This window comes from Protopterus annectens, chromosome 5.part0 (assembly GCF_019279795.1).
Source record: "Protopterus annectens isolate FY-2018-M chromosome 5.part0, PAN1.0, whole genome shotgun sequence".
Lineage (NCBI taxonomy): Eukaryota > Metazoa > Chordata > Ceratodontiformes > Protopteridae > Protopterus > Protopterus annectens.
The window spans coordinates 135,902,133-135,920,225 of record NC_056735.1 but is presented as its reverse complement, the minus strand read 5'-3'; the positions used below and the strand labels follow the sequence as shown (position 1 = coordinate 135,920,225).

The window sequence follows — 18,093 nt, the reverse complement described above, 5'->3', positions numbered from 1 at the left end:
TCTATGCCTTTCCTCCCTTACCTGTCATTCCCAGGGTGCTGATCAAAATAAGGGAGGAAAAACCAAGGACCATTCTCATAGCTCCAGACTGGCCCAGACAGCACTGGTATCCCTTGCTGCACAGCCTGTCCCTGCTGCCTCCATGGAATCTTCCTCAGATTCCAAACCTCTTAATCCAGAGGGAAGGGGAATTCATGCACCCCTAATTGCAGACACTCAATTTGGCAGCTTGGCTTGTACCCTAACCCCTGACCAATCTGCCATCCTCGGTAAACAGGTTCTGGATGTTATCCAAGAGGCCAGATGCCCTAGCACCAGAAAGTTTTATGCAGATAAATGGAAAAGGTTCTGCACCTGGATCCAGGCTAAGGGGGCCAATACGTCACAGCCCTCCATCCCTCTCACCCTGGATTACTTAGCTGACCTACTACACAGTGGTCTCTCTTTCTCTTCTATAAAAATTCATGCCTCTGCTATTTCTGCTCATTTTCCCACTGCAGCTTCTGTTTTCATATCCTCTGATTAAACAGTTCCTCAGAGGGGCTAGCAACTTGAGCCCCCCAGAAGGGCACCAACACCAGCTTGGGACCTTAACTTTGTCTTGGAAAAGCTCATCCTGCCCCCCTTTCGAACCATCGTCTTCTGCAGAGATAAAATTTCTCTCCTGGAAAACAGTCTTCCTCCTGGCCATCACTTCAGCCAGAAGAGTCTCTGAGCTGCAAGCACTCATGGCTGTGGAACCCTTCATCATCTTCCATGCAGACAAGGTATCCCTCAGAACTAATCCATCCTTCATGCCCAAGGTGGTGTCCAGTGTGGCTCTCAACCAATCCATCCATTTCCCTCCTTCTTTCCTAACCCCCCAAAACAAGGGGGGAAAGGATTCTGCACTCTCTAGATGTGCACACACACCTCGGATACTATCTGGATAGGACTAAACCCTTCAGAAAGTCTGATCAATTGCTGGTTAGCTTTGCTTCAAGGGCAGAAGGCAAAGCCATCTCCAAACAAACCATTTCCAAATGGATAGCACACTGCATCCATTTCTGCTACAAACAGCATGACAAGCCTCCCCCAAGGGGGTCAGTACACACTCCACCAGTGCAGCCTCCACCTCTGCAGCTTTCCTCAGAGGAGTCCCCACCAGGGACATTCTGGCTGCTGCCTCCTGGACATCTGTTCATACTTTTACCAATCATTCCCACCTGCCTCTCTTCTCCAAATCCAGGGCAGGGTTTACCTCTGCAGTCTTGCAGGGCATGCTAGCCAGCCCCTAGCTTCCTGGACTGCCTCCACCCATTTCCTCAGCTTTGGGAATCTACCCAAATGTGATGACTGCAACAGTGAAACATGAAAAACATAATACAGTTGTGTACACTTACCATAAATGTAGATGTTGAGTGTATTCACTGTTGCAGTCCAGGTTTCCCTCCCTCCATCCCCCTTTCCCTTTTTCTTCCTTTTTTTTCCCTTGTTGTTCTCCTTTCCTTACAAGGGACCTGTTGGTATTTATTTTCCACTGGTGGGGTTCTACCACCAGAGCCTGGCCTCCTACTTTGGGGGCTCCTGACAGGTTAGGGCAAGAAAAACTGATGTAATGGCATCGGATGCCTTCCTTTATACCACTGCCGACCTGACATCAGTCCTCAGTTACAGCAACCAACGCAGAAATACTAAGTCTCTGGTATTGAGGCTGGCCGAGAGCTACCCTGGCAGGGATAACCCAAATGTGATGACTGCAACAGTGAATACATTCGAACATCTACATTTATGGTAAGTGTACACAACTGTACTTTTTGATCCTTCATAGACACCTTTTTTTCTGAGGACATGTTGCAGGTCCTGAATGTCCTAAATGGAAAAGATTTTCTATTTGGTGTCTTTCTCGTGACCTGGACCCACTTTCTGTGGATGTTCCTTTGGTTCTGTTATTTGTGTGAGTTTCTCAATGCTGCTTTGGTGTATTCTTCTATTAAGGCCCACTTATCAGCTCTTTCATGTTTGTCTGCCTTTAACCCCCCCATTAGCTTCTAGATTTGAGGCTAAGCAATTTCTTAAAGATGTACTTAATATTAGACCTCTCAGGACGCCTTTTCCTCCTCCCTGGTATCTTAATTTCGTTCTGGAAAAATTGACTCGGGCTCCTTTTGAGCCTGCTTTTTATGCTTCCTTGCAACATCGTTCTTGGAAGACGGTTCTTTTGTTAGCTCTTACTTCTGCCAGACAGGTGTTCATTAGGGCAAGGTGTACTTATCTCCTAATCGTTCTTTCATGCCCATGGTGGTTAATGAGTTGTCACTTAATCAGTCTATTAATTTGCCTACTTTTTTCCCCTCTCCGCAATCTGACAGTGAGAGGGTGCTGCATACCTTAGATGTGCATAGACAGCTCAGATTTTATTTGGATAAAACTAAAGCTGTCAGAAAAGCTGACCAGTTATTTGTTTCCTTTCATCCTAGTTCTTTAGGTTTGGCTAGTTTCCGAGTAAACTATTTCTACTGGGATTTCCAAGGTTATTTCCTTTTGCTACACATTTCATGACGAGAGCCTTCCTTCTTCTGTAAAGGCTCATTCCACTAGAGCTGTGGCTTCTTCTGGTGCTTTTTTCAAACATTTAGATGCTAATTCTATTCTTGAACTGCTACCTGGACTTCTGTGCATACTTTTACCAAACATTACCAGTTGGATGGTATCTCCAGAGCTCGATCTGGTTTTACAGCTGCCATTCTTCATGGCTTCTTGGAGGGCTCTGCTGCTTCCTCCTCCCAAGTTTCTTCTTGAGCTTTGGCACTCTCCCATTTGTAAGGAATACTGCAACGGTGAATGTAAGGACAGTACAGTTATGTAAAATTGTACCATAAAGGTAGATCTCCTTGCCTTCACCGCTGCAGTATTCGTTACTCCCTCCATCCCCCTGGTCTTTTCTCCTTCCTGGATGTGCAGGTTCTCCTTGGTTTTCCTTGAACTGCTGTTCCTACTGGGGCAATCTGTTTTGAGTATGGTACACCTGGATGTCACCTTTATGACCTACCCTGTGCAAGGACCGTACAGGTGATGTTCAGCATGCCTTAAAGCAATGGTAGACTTTGGTAAACTGGCCAGACGGTGGGCTTCACGGCAGGGAATCCCATTTGTAAGGAATACTGCAGTGGTGAAAGCAAGGGCATCTACCGTTATGGTAAGATTTTACACAACTGTATTTTGATCCCCCTTTTGAGCCTGCTGCCGACTGCGAGTTGAAATTCGTGTCTTAGAAAACTGTACTTCTGGTAGCTATAACTTTTGCCAGATGAATTTCTGAAATTGGTAAATGGCAAAAATGAACCACGTCCAAAGCATAAGGCAGAGTTTTTAATCTAAAATGCATACAAATTCACGTGCTAAGCGCGTTCACCATTACACATGGCATCATCAGAGTAAGTAAACAACAACCATGCCATACATTAAATACACAATCACCTGAACAACCAATAGAAAATGTGCATTAATTTAAATAAATTAATAAATAATTAGTTATCAAGTAATCAAGTAAATTTTAAACATAAAATTTGTCCATGCACAATAGAACAGTATTGCCCAAATCTGGTGTTATAAAAAGTATCCTATCCACAATATATACATTTATGTTTGAACATCCTTTGAAACAAACACTTAAAAAAATGAATAAGTAAAAATAATACATGTCGGAATATAAAAATAACTAAGTAGCCCACTATTTACACTGTATCCTATTAGCCCTGTCTTTTAAAACAGGTTTTAAAGAAATGTATTCATTCAAACCCGGTGGGGTTGTTGTATCAAGAATTATTTCCCATTTGTATTCTAATAATTCTACCTTCAACCTTTCATCCCCACCCCTCTCAAGGTGCGTCACCCTATCAATAACGAAGAAAATAAATGTATGCTATGCATATATAGTGCATTGTGTGTGTTCTTATTTTTTATTGCCCTCTGTTCTGCAATCCCCTCTTTTAACCTACGGAAGTTTTGCCCACGTAGAATGCATTGCAGCTAACACAAGTGGCAATATATACCAACTTTTGTGTGTTGCAACTACACCTACCAGGGCACCCCAGTGTCTTAATATAATAAGGACACACACAATGGACTATACATTATAGGTGTTAACTGCAGGTGTTAAAGGAGCTAATAGCGTAGAGCGATGTCCTGATGTCACACACGAGCAGACGAGAAAGCATAGTGTTAATATGGAAGTTAAGGAGGCTAACAGCGTTTCAAGACAATTTATTCCAGGTTCCAGCTCAAATTCAAAAAACTCCAGGGCGAGATCCAGCAGAACACAGTCGAGATAGAACCGAGGCAGGAGCCGGTTCTGGAAAAAGAACTGATTTTGGTTTCGACTTTTTCAGTGAGTTCAGAAATCAAATTGTTTAACTTGACTGACACTGTTTTAACGGACACACAAGAGCGTGTTTTAAAATTAGGTTTAAACTATATACCTAGTAAGCGAGCTGGAGTGGCTAACACTTTATTAGAATTGAAAAATTACATTAGGAAGCTGAATTTAAGGTATATAATGAAAGATGTAAATGTTAAAACAGTGAACAATTTACATAACCCATCTGTGTACAATCCTTGCTTGCATTCTATGCTGAAGGTGTTTGACAGCTTTTGTGAGAGGGACGTTAGATCTGTTTTAAATAGCAAGCCAAAACAAAAGTATTTCAATTTAACCAATGAAGAAAAAAAAGTTTTTTATGAATTTAGAAATGAGCACGAATTACGTTTTATGAAGGCGGATAAAGGGGATGGGTTGGTTATAATGCGAATTACAGATTATAATGCAGCTATGGAAAGTTTATTAAAGAGTGAAAGTGAATACTATGAGGTCACTTATAACATCATTGAAAGAAGTTATAAATATATACAGTACTGCTTATATGATTTTTTTAATGAATGGTGATTTGTCTATGGAGTTGTATAACTTTTTATTAGTAGATGAACCTAAAGTGGGAATACTGTTTTGGTATACCCAAAATTCATAAAGATATAACCAACCCACCCTTTCGACTGATAGTGTCAGCTTCAGGAAGTTCTACTGAAGCTATTTCTTTGTTCGTGGACTCTGTTTTAAATCCATTGGTGCAGAGCTTGCCTTCTTTAGTAAAGGATTCTTGGTCCATTCTTGATGTTGTTGTTGTTGTGTCTTTCGGCTTTTCCCGGTTAGGGGTCACCACAGCGGACCTCCGGTCCGCTAATGATTGGCAGTTGATTTTTATGTGCTGAGTTGCCAGCCCTAATGCACAACCTTCAACGAAGGTACGCCCATTCACGCATGTCTCCACGCAGAAGATGCTCTAGCTGAGAGTCGAACCGGACAGCATCTTACTGTGAGGTGACAATGCTACCGCAGCACCACCACCGCGGATATGATAAGAGAATTTTCTAACAATACTGTGTTGTCAAACTCTGATTCCCATAAATTGATTGTTAACAGTGGACTTTGCTTCCTTATATACTTCCATTCCTTAAATTGAAGGTGTGGAGTATATTGGCAAGTTTTTGTATAAATATGCGACCTAGAGTGATTCTAGCATTAAACTATATTTAGGTTTGTTGGAAAATAATTATTTTATTTTTAATAAAAAAATATTATAAACAATTAAAAGGAGTAGCGATGGGGGCTACAGTAACGCCGGCTTTTGCTGGATTGGTTATGGGATGGTGGGAAAAAGATGTCCTACCAACCCTGAAGTTTTTTCCCAAAGTTTTATTCTATTGTAGATTTATTGATTATCTTTTTTTATTTTTAAAGGTTTAGATATTTCGTCAAGCAACTACTTTTTGGAAGAAATGAATGGTAGTTGTCGCTTTCTGAATTTTACCATTGATGATATAGGGAAGAGAGTTTGTTTTCTGGATGTTGAATTAAATTGGAATGCTATGGAAATGAAGTTTTCTAGTAAGATTTATAGGAAAAAAAGTATGCAAACAACTATTTACATTTCTGAAGTAATCACCCAAATTTCATGAAAACTAATATTTCGAAGGGCCAATACATAAGAGCTTCTAGAATGGTTAGTAATGGAATTGATTTTAATATAGAGATGGAATTTATTACTAAGTTGTTTACTAATAGGGGATATCCTATTAAGTTATTAAATGTATTAGCTTCTAATATCAGGGCAAGAAGAGATAAAGATTTTCCACCTATTTTGATTAAAGGGTTAGTAGTTAATAAATCAAATTCTGTGGAGAAATCTGGTGAGATTCTTCCAAGATGTGCAATAGAGATGTCTGTGGACAGTGAAAACATTGTTTGCTATACAAAATAATTGGAAAATAATTAAAGGTAACAATGATTTGAGCGCAGTGTTGGGAGATACACCCAAATTTGTATATAAGAAGAATCAAACTATTAAATACATACTTCAGTGTGATGATACTTTAATATTACCTCCAGTCACGAATAAAATTAAATTAATGGGATGTTTAAATGTTTAAATAGCTGTAGTGCTTGTAGATATATTTTGGAGGGGCCTTACATTAGTATAGAGCATTATTACAAAATCATAAGCATAGATGGCAGATACAGTTGTCTGACTAACAATATAGTATATGTTGCTTTATGTTCAGGTTGCTGTGCTTATTATGTAGGTGTGACCACTAGAAGTCTTAGTAAGCGTATAAAAGAACATTGTTATGCTATAAAGACTAGAGATATTAATAATGCCCTCTACAGGCACACATTGAAATGTACTTCATACAAAAAAATTATGTTCTCAATTTTAGAACATGTTAAAAGTGATTTAAGGGGTGGTAGTATAAAAAATAAGGTGGAAAGAAAAGAAACATTGTGGCAGTTAAGGCTGGGAGCAGATGTTCCCCCAGGCCTGAATGATATGATAAATATTAAATGTTTTTTAGTCAACAATAAATTGAGAGTTTGAAATGTGTTGTTATGTATATTAATATAACATTTTATTGTTTTTAAATGTTTTACTAATTAGGTAACTAATTAATTGTTTAATTGATTTGTAAATTTGTTAATGATTGGTACAGAGTATATATGCTGGTGTTTTAACAGAGATTATTATTCTGATGAAGTCTAAGTGACGAAAACGTTGAATAAACTATTTTATGTTATTTCCTGGGCTCGTTTTTCTGGTGCACCCGTGTTGCTTGTTGTTCGTGGTATTTTCGCTGGTCTTGGGTTTTTTCTTCACTCAATATACTAGGTTTTTTCCCCCCAATTATTCAAACAAAGCAGAGTACCGTTTGCATTTACTAGATGTTCGTAGACAACTAAGATTATGTCTTCATAGAACAAAAGACAGAAGAAAGTTGGATTAGCTGTTTGTTTCCTTTGCAAGTACTAAAATGGGCAATTCTGTTACCAAAGTCACTTTATCTAGATGGCTGAAAAATTGTATTTCCTTTAACTACAACAAGAATGTTGACCTTACCTGGGCCTGTTAAGGCACACTCTGCCAGAGCAACATATACTTCGGCAGTGTTCCAATCTCACTGTTCCATGGACAAGATTTGTGCGGCAGCAACATGGGCTACTCCTCATACAATTACTCATTACAAATTGGATTTGGTCTCTAGGGGAAGAGCATCATTTGTTTCTGTGGTGCTCAGGAATATCCTTCCATGAGTCCTCCCAAGATCTAAGGTAGCTGGGGATTCTGTCCCATGTGTCAAGGAATAAATGAAGATTGACAACATCAGAGAAACAAGTTATGTACTTACCATGACGTTCCATCTGTGTTGTCCATCTTCGTTTATCCTCAACTTCCCACCCTCTATCCCCCTTCCTGTCAGACCTCTTGGTGGAATGATTTATGGTCCTAGGTTTTAATTTTTTTGCCCATGATGCCAGATATGGTCTCTATGATGGTATTATTAGGATTATAATTTCTGCATTTTTCTATCTGAAAACTCGATCTGAGGTAATTGGGAGAGGAGTAGGACTTCAGCTCAAGGGTTTTTGTTCCTCACGGGCTGTAGTAACAGCCGAGTCGGTTCTGATGATCAGAACCAAACCGCACAGGTCAAGGATAAATGAAGATGGACAACACAAATGGAATGTTATAAGTACATGACTTATTTTTTTAATTAAATAATTTGCTCTGAACTTTCAGACAGCTATTTTTAACTGAGGTACTCTTCCGGTTGTCTGCTTTGGCTTGGCTCTTAGTTGGCTCTAAGAGCCAAGCCAGACCCTCATCTCAGCTTTTCCTTTAAAAATCCCAGGCTTACCCACCTTTACCTCTGTCAGGAATCCAGTGAGGGTAAAAACAACCCAGAAGTAAGCCTGTTTGACTGAACTTGTGGATGCCTGCCACCATAGTAGATGTTTAATAATTCCCTGCCATTAGGGAATACATGATCTCTAGTCCATTTGGGGGGAGGCTTTGTAGTTGACAGGCAAAGGGGGAGGAAAAGCACCTTAAAAATGTTGGTAGTTCTTTCAAATTTATTTTATTTTGATTTGTTTACTAGGTAGGTGGAATGATCAGTGGACTCCTTTCAGCTGTTTTTTCCATTGCAAACTAACAAGTGCTGGCGCATGTTTCCAGTGATGCTTCCTGAGTCCTGAGCAACCATCCAACACTCCTGGCTGTCATATCACAGTGTCAAACCACAATGATAGCTATTAACATTTTTGTTGAATTTTTAACCACTTTTCCATTAATGTCTCATTTCCCCATACAAAGTGTGCTTATCTGCTTTCACCCCAACAAAGTTTTTACTACTATCCTTAAAGTTCTGTAACACTTTCCGAGGTATAGCCACTGTAACTTGCAAACCTTTCTTTGAAACAGTTCCAAAGAGTTTGCTGATTTCCAGACTTGCCTCACACAGAGCTCTACCCCCTTTTTTTTGGCCTAAATATTTTTTTGCACTCGTTTATGTGTACTGTGGATAGCTAAAGATTTGGTCATCCTTCCGGAAGTAGTCCGTATTTCTCTGTCAGCTGCCATATACACTGTGTTTCAGGTAATGCACTTAACATAGTACCAGGGGCAGTTGGTGCCAGTGCCGTGATCTGCATCATAGAAATAAGGAGAGATCGATAGTTTTATATTGGCAAGCATTCATGCGGTGCTGTGAATCATCATCAACATCAACTCCCTTTCTCCCATTTTCTACATGGGGTCAGGGTGTCATGTCATTTGTCGCCACCTCATAGGTTGGTACTAGGCTATCTGCCCTAGGGCCTATACAAGCCTAGCTATAACAATTCCCTGGCTGTTTCTTCCCACGCTATTTACTTCCCTTGACCCTTGTCTAGCAGGGCGACTGACGTGATCCCCAGGATGAATTTCCTTTCTCCCATCCAGTCATCAAGGTTCCTTTTGAAGAGGGCCAAAGAGGCGCTCTGCTTTTCACTTCCACTCTCCTACCTTCATCGACATTCGTGCTTGATTGTCGCCGGTCTTCTGTCATACAATCCATCCATTTGCTGGACACCCTCATTTCCTCTTGCCTTCTTCTTGACTGTCCCAAGTCATCGTCACCAGATTGTCTTCTGCTTTCCTGCGCATGTGCCCAAATCCTTATTTCTTCACCTGTCCCACATTGTGCATCCTGCTGTCCTTCTCAGGCACTTCATTACCATCACCTCTGGCTTCCTCAACTGCTCTGCTTTTACTGACCAGATTTCTGTACTATACAGTAGTACTGGTCACACCAATGTTTTGTACACCTTGCTTTTCAACTTCTTTGCCATTCTTCAATCATACACTACCCCTGACACACTGTGGCATTTGGGTGCAGCTTTGACCTCCTCATTCAGACGTCCCTTCTCCTCAACCACCCCTCCCAGATACTTGAAGCTGTTATCCTGTTTCACTATTTTCCCTTCTACTTCAGTGTTCACCTCTTTTTGATTTCCCCCATTTGCTGCCATTACGACTGACTTGTCTGTACTCCATTTCATCACATGTACCTTCAGTTTTGCATTCCATTCCGTAACCCTTTGCTGAATTTCTAGCTGAAAGTCTCCCTGTAGTGCCACATTGTCCACATGCAGCAACTTTGTTGATCTTTCCCCTCCGACCTGTTTGCTAATGTAGCCTATCCCAGTATGGAACAGCAGAGGGCTCAGAGTTGGACCCTGAAGCACACCCAATCCCCCTAAGAACCCCCTGTTTAAGACTGAACACTGTTCATACTCGAGTCATTGGATCCCTGTACGTAGCTTGCACTAATTCTACCAATATTTCTGGAACTTTGAACCACTGCAGGACTGCTGAAATCAGCTTTCTTGGGACCTTGTCATATCCTTTCTCCAAGTCTAAGAATGCTCTCTTCTTATTTTTAGCTTCTTCTCATGTGTCTGTCTCACTGCAAACATTGGGCCAGTTGTGCTGCATCCTTGTCTAAATCTGAACTGCTCATTTCCCATCTTACTTTCTACTACTCTGCATATTTGTTTATTAGTCACCCTGTCCTGAACTTTCATGCAGTGTGATATGAGTTTCATACCTTTGTGCTGCCCACATTTGTGAATGTCTCCTTTTTTCTTCCAACACTGGCACTAGTATGCTTATTCTGCAGTCATTTGGGGTGCATCTTTCTCTCAATACTGCTATGAGTACCCTCAGGAGCTATTTCTCACCTATCTCACCCAATCTCTTGATCATATCTGTTGTGACCTCATCTGAGCCCTCTGCTTTCCCTGACTTCATTTTCCTTAGTGCTGTTCTTACTACTTCTAGGGTGAGCTCCCCCCTTCTCTTACTGTAGGCCACGTCTGGGGAAGTACATCTACTGTGGGGTTTTCTTCATTCAGAAGATGCTGGAAGTACTCCTTCCATCGGCCTTTAATGTCCTGTAGACTGATGAGCTGCATGTTACTGGCATCCCTTATGAAAGGTGTGTATTTTCTTTATCTTTCTGTCTTTGCCTTGCAACCTGACAGTTTCTTTGTGCTGTCCACTGAGCCACTTTCCAGAAGTTGGTAGAGTGTCTCTGATGCCTTGTTCTTTGCTGTTACAATTGCTCCCTTAGTCTGTTAGCCAAACAGTATTCTTTCTTAGCCAAGTCTATCTTTTCTATCTCCCAGTTTTTCCCTGCACTCCTTTCTTTTGATGACTTCCTGGACTTCTGCATTCCACCACTAGCTTTCTTATGCACATCTTGTCTCCTCAGTAGCCCTCATTGGTGCTGTTTTGAGATTGCTGCCATTCTTCTTTAACTTCGCTTATTTCCTCTTCTTCTTGAGGTGCTAAATAATTCCTTGAACTGTTGTGCTTTCTCTCCAGTCAACTTCCAGATTTTCAGCCTGGTTTCTTTTGACCTTAGAGCTTCTCTGACCACTGTTTGCAGCTGATTGTGACAACCAGTAGTTTATGATGTAGGCCAACGGTTTTACTGGCGATAACTTTGCAATTGGTGATTCTACTCAAGTTGCTCTTTCCTTACTAGGAGGAAGTCTACCTGAGTTGCATGTTGGCCACTCTTGTATTTAATCTTGTGACTGTATCTCTTTCTGAACAATGTGTTGGCTATCATCAAGTCATTTGCCAGACAAATGTCTAGAATGGCTTCTCCTCCTTTATTCCTGTTGCCCCATCCTTGTCGTCCCGGGCAGTCTTCATGTCATGTTCTGCCTCTCCCAATATGTGCATTCTGGTCACCCGTTGTCAACACCAATTCCTGTTGTCCTACTTTATTTCATAAGTCCTGCAAGTGCTATTTGAATGCACTCTTTTCCTCACTATTGCATCCCTGCTGTGGGGCATAGACTAAGATTATGAATACTGCTGTATCATTACACTGGAGTCTGACTGTCATGAGTCTGTCACTAATTCTGATGACATCCCTCACTGTCTTCTGAAGCCTCTCCCTCACCACAATTCCCACACCATTTCTAGCCTGTCCTCCATTGTGTAGTAGACTCTGGATTCCAAGACAAGTGGCTTTGCAGCACTGCTCTTCCACCTTGTCTTTTGGGTACATAGGATGTCCAGCCTCCTCCTTACCATCATGTCATCCTCTTTCAAGTCTTACCCTGTCAGTGAACCTACATTGAGCATTCAATTCTTAATTCTTGGTTGGCAGGTTGATTGGTTTTATGTCCAGCTTTTGCTCAACAAAGGTATCCCAGATAACCCAAGCTGGGCAACCGGACACTGACCAGCCAGTAGCTTCTTGACCCAGGACTGCTGGGCTTTATGATGGGCACACACGGGCCAATAGGGGCACAAGCACCCCTCCCACCATTAGCATGAGTCCCTGGTGTTGGTCAGAATAGGCTGGATCCTCGACCCACTTATTACTGGCAAATATCCGTGGCCATTTTGTCAACATTTTTTAACATGACCAGATCACTTAGAGACATATTTTTACACTGTCGAGGGGCAAGCCCTGTCACAGCATGCAGTCTGTGATCCATGTTCCCCTGTCTTGAAGATACTGCTCACCCCAGTAGATATCCAAAGTGGTTGGTCTATAGAACTCTTCCCCCTATAGGGCATCATCTAGAGTCTGTGCTGCTGCCCATGACTCCATTCTTATATGAGTTTGAGATGAAAACACTTAACATGTGTTTTGGAGGTGGGAGGGGCCCATGGACATGTAAACTCCAAAGCAGTGCAGTGGATGAGCCCCATAAATGCATGTAGCATCCTGCTGCCTTAGTATATTGTTATTTCACTGCAAGTTGCTGCATTCCAGGTCTCCACTTTGCAGTGAGCTAAACCTAGACACACTTGGTGGGGTCTAATGATGATGTGAGGTATTGCCAGCTATGCCAGGAGAAGTAGGGCAGTGGATGTGTAACATATGTCAGCATAGCTAGCAGGAGTTTTGCAAAGAATTATATGTCATTTGTATATGAAACTGATTTGTACAGGTACTTGTGTTAAAAATGTATTTGTAAAGCTGCTTGTTTTAAAAATGTACCAACAGTGCTTGCTGCTGTCTGCCATTCTGCCTGCTCTCAGTGCCTTGGAGGCCATGGACATTATTTTCTCCCTGTGCCTTTGACTATTGAAGCTGTTGGCATGGAGCTGTGTGCTGCTTCTTGTCCATAGGGAATTTGCAACAGCCGTATGTCTCTGCAGATGTATGTCATTTCAGTTATGTGTCCCCAACCCAAATGCACAGGAAGGAAATGTCTTGTTGCCTAGGAGCTTGATACCATAATGTCTGGTAAACCCCTCTTCAGTGAATATGATTACAACTGAATGACATTCAAGGTTTGCTAACGTAACTACAAGAAATATTTACACTGCATGTCTGTCTAATGCAGGTCCAAATAGCAAGCTCTCTGATGGAAGGCCGTCAGTACCATTTAAGTTGTTTTCCTGCAGTTCGGGTCTAGAGCTTGGAAACACCAGCAGTTCTGAAGGTGAAAAAGACTCTTCTCCCCCAGAGTGGGATTCTGCACCAATGCCCTGTCAGGACAGCTGTAAGTAAAAAGTTTCATTCTGCTGTATATTAATGTAATCATCTGCTTTGCTTATCCATATTTTAAGTGTGTGTGTGTATGTATGTATATGTATGTATATATATATATATATATATATATATATATATATATATATATATGTGTGTATATACATATATATATATACATATATATATATATATATATATATATATATATACACACATATATGTGTGTGTGTGTTTGCATGTATACATGCGTCTGTCTGTCTGTGCATGCTTCCATCAAAAGAATCCCTCAGCTAGACATCTGAATGCTACATTTAAATATAAATTAAGTACTTTATTTTTTATTTAATTTTGATTTTATAGAATGTATGTTGTCTACCCTTCTGTTTGTGATTTTCATGAGCAGTTTGAAGACAATAGTTATGGTTTGAAGAGTCTCCCATCTTGGGATGTGAGAGTTGCATCTTTGTTGCTTACAGATGATGATGTTCTTTTAGTTTAATGTGAGATATACATAGCCATTTGTGCAGCGAGCTAGGAGAAGGTCTACATTATTAGATGTAGGACATCAGTTAGAACATGTAATTATAACAGTAACAGGAGAATAATCTAGTAAAAAAATAACATTGAAGACCACTAAAATGAAATCGGTCAAATGAATGTACTGCAAAAAACACGACTTTTGCCAACAAATGGGGAAAAATATTCTTTATACTTACAGGAAGGCAATGCCCCTGCACTTCTCATGTGGGAGAGGCTACAACCCTCCCTGACTTGCACTAAATAAGTGCTTAGCTTAAACAACCAAGGAAAAACTGCAACCGCTTATAAATAGGGAAGCTGTTCACATACATATGTAAACTGTAGCTGCAGTTCAGAAATGAAATAAGAAATGGTACGGAAAAGTCCTTATTTTAAATTTTCATAGAGAAAATCCCACACCCTCTCCTAACCTAGTAAAAACCATGGATATCAAAGCTGCACTTACGACAGACATACAAGTACTGACTCATAGGAAGTGATGTTCAGTTGCAGTAGCTCTTATATATCCAGATAAAAGGCAGGCTAACATCTAGGCCACACAGATGTTTTCTTGATTCCTGTTGGTTATTTTAAAGTCCAGAACAGACTTCCCATCATTGTGATCACGTTGTAATAATGTTCAAATCCAATGCATATGTACTGGATTTTCAGGTATTTTAGATATCATCCATTTAATACCTAGAAATAGAAGTGGGCTGACTGTTGCATCACTTCTAGTTGCTCACTGCTTTGGGTGTTACCTATTTTTAGGAAAGTTTCAGTGAGGAAAGTGCAACAGGGGTCTAGCAAGAGACGTGACTGGGTTTAAATACACCAGCAGCATGCATTAAACTTCAGTTGCAGAAAGTGGGCAGGAGAGACAGGTTTCAGAGATTCTGAGCAAGTGATTAAAATCAAAATGTTTGTTATTTGATAATGCTGATCTGTTTACATTTTTGTCTTGCTGTTGTATTAGGCAGCATAGGATTGACTCTGTATGCTTCCTTTGTGTAGTTTCTAGTTTTGTAGCTTGATGTTAAATGTCATTCCTGTATACTCACAACCAGAAAATAGTATTGTCAAAATAACAGAAAACTAAATGTCAAAATAACAGAAAACTAAATAAAACAGCAAACATCTGAAGACACTGTAGACACCGTTTAATGTATTAAGGCCTTTCGTTCCAAACTTGTAGAAACTCCTGAAGAAGTTCCTACATGTTTGAAACAAAAGTGCTGTTAATGTATTAAACAGTGTCTACAGTGTCTTTAAACGTTTATTTATCCTTCTATATTTTTTTGTATTCATTGTTCAACCTTCTTTACTAAATATTTTCAGTAAAGGTTCCAAGGTGGCTACACACTGATCAGAAGTTTGATTAGAGTTTTTTCCAGTGTGAAAACAAACTGTACAAAAAAGCCAGCAAAACCTGCCAATTTTCTATAACTCTGTGTGTTTGTATGTATGTTTCAGTATTAAAGGTGTGTTAATTTAATAAAGGTGTTTAAAAAATTGTGTAAAAGGATTATTGATAAATGTTGGATGGGTGGATTTAACTGTCATTAGTGCTCAAAAAAATATGATTTTCATTTTAGTGAGTTCTTGTGTTAACACACTTTATTTCCCCTGGCTCTGTACTTTGAATTTCATGTAAATTTTTTTTTTTCACAGCTGAAGACAGTCTCTATCAGCTCTCTTTGCAGACCCGCAGTGCTGATGCTTTATTTAGACAGATGTCACCACCCCCTCCATCTCCTTCCCCTCCTCCACTGTTCAGACTTTCTCCACGTGGTAGTTATAGTGGCCCTGTCAACTACAGGTAATGGCTTTCTGCACTCCTACATTTTGTTGATGTGATAACTTTTTGGTATATTTTAATGTGTTAACTGTCATAGCAGCCAATAGGAGTGGCCAGTGTTATTTTAAGACAAATTAGATAAATTTAAATCCCTATATGTAAAGTATTTATATTTAATATTTTGGAGCACTTTTGTCAAGCCAGTAGCCTGCTAAATATTTCACTGACTAAAGTATGCATATTGTTCTTTCTATGAATACTTACATATGTTAGGCACAAATATTCGGCGAACATCGTCTCAATATGTGAGAATTTTGAAAGTAAAGTATTGTCATTATGTGGACTTACCATCCTAACGCTAACAACACACACACACACACACCAGATAATAGTAGTTTTCATGTACGATAAAATGTACTAGTTACAGTCACAATGCAGAGATTTTGCACTATTTCACGTAGTTGGGATTTTAGAAGATTACTGGTCTTGAAATGACAATGTAGTGCTACCTCTCCCTGCAACATTGTGTTTAATTTAAGAAGGCAGGCATATACAGATAAATAATGTAGTTTTGTCATTTGTTCAACATCAGCAATGGCCTCTGCCAAAGGCAGTAAAGGCATTTTCAGTGAATTACATTATAGTAATGATACTTGGATACAAATGGAAAACCTAAATGTAGGTGATATATCAGCAGGTAAATAGAAGAGAGTAGCAGGAGTGTAACATAGTGGACGGAAATGTGTAGCTTGTGATGACTGCAGTATGCATTGTATGGTTTAGACATAAGGTAACGTTTGTAGACTGTTAAGATTTCATAGAGTTGAAGCAGTACTTTTGAGATTTCATAGGCGCAATCATAAAAACTGTGGGTGACCCACCATCTACAAGTAGTTCTGTCATTCTAAGTTATGAGCAATTGATTCTAGAGATTTAAGATCAACTGCTTCTCTTATATCCCAGCTCCACGATGCTGGAGGATAAACCACTGACTGTCACCAACTAAATAGATATATAACCATATGCTTTCTCCTTCGCTGACTGACGGATATGTGACCCTTCTGAAGAACCATTAAAAAGTGTTGTTTAGAATATTGCAGTTAATTGGATTTGAACTTTTGAAGTAAATTAGGTAATCCATTCAATTGATGGTGCTATTTATTAACTAGAAGCAGTCTACCATATATTGCCACTGCTCTAAAACTGCAACATACGTTACCAGAATTTTTATCCAGTTTAGGTTGCTCTAATAAGACAAGGAGTGGTAATACAATTTATATACATATGTAAAACTTTAATAAGTATTAACAGATAATAGGTGTTTCCTTTCTTATACATGTTAAGATTTTCAGATCCTTACAGATTGTTTTGTTGAGCAGTTTAAATCTTGTAGACACATTCAAGTATTTTGAGAAGGTCTTTTGATACATAATCGGTATGTCACACTGCCAATGCCTGAGATAATATAATTAATTTTAGGGTCCCAATGAACTAGCTGAGGTCACTAGTAGCAGTCAGGCTCCTAATGAGTAAATCTTGTATGCAGTCAGCAGTGATTTGGGGGGAACATCTAGTTGTGGCATTCATGAGGTAGTTAATGATGACCAAGGCCAGTAGAAAAGACCCAAACTTTAATTTAAAATGTACAAAAACCAAAACAAGCTCAAACGCCTCATCCAAAAAGGCCTTTCAAGAGTCGTTCGTTAATATGTTTTTGCCAGTGTAGTTTTGTAATATCGAATTTCATGGCCAGTGACCCTTCGCTTAATATACCATGTGTTTTTCGAGATGAGCGTGTTGATGCCACACAGAGAACTATGGGAACAGTATATGCTGCAGTCTGCAGAACGAGTTACAGACCAGTAAAGTAACTCCAGAAACAGTGTCCCTTCACATGCCTGAGAAAGGCTTTTAGAAGATGGTCGTAATTTGAGAATGATGGATCCTTTTGCATCAGTGGGACAGAGACCAGATGAACATCTTTCGGCTGAGGTAAAAATGACTTTAGATAGACTGGTGCATTTATTGCATAAAGAAACCTCATTTTTTTTATAATTTAGCTACTTTAAAAATATATAATGAATTAAACATAACACCAAGGGGTCTATGGGGGTATACAAATCCTCCAGTACCTTTTGACCTGGCTAATGCTGAAGGTAAACAATTTAAGACATGCTGGAAAGCAGCAGCACATCGTTGTGTGATTGAATGGGTGAACATTCTGATTGAACGGGATGTACTAACACAATGTGTGCTTAGGGAGGAGATTTCCTCCGTTTGTACCAATCTTACTAGTCAAAAGGCTCTGCCCCACTTTGAACAAGCTGTAAATGACATTAATAATAGTTTGAAGGATTTTTCTAAAGAGCTGATGGAACGGAAAATGAAAAAAAATTAAA

At 39.8% G+C, this 18,093-nt stretch overlaps 1 protein-coding gene across 2 annotated transcripts in view; it reads left to right on the top strand.

The window, feature by feature from the left end:
• TMEM131 (transmembrane protein 131) overlaps window positions 1-18,093 on the top strand; it is a 3,850,119-nt gene that overhangs the window by 3,607,764 nt on the left and 224,262 nt on the right. For both annotated transcript variants that reach the window (XM_044072169.1, XM_044072168.1), the window contains exons 35-36: window positions 13,229-13,387; window positions 15,568-15,715. In XM_044072169.1, coding sequence (XP_043928104.1) covers window positions 13,229-13,387; window positions 15,568-15,715 — 307 coding nt within the window. The remainder of the gene's footprint in view (window positions 1-13,228; window positions 13,388-15,567; window positions 15,716-18,093) is intronic.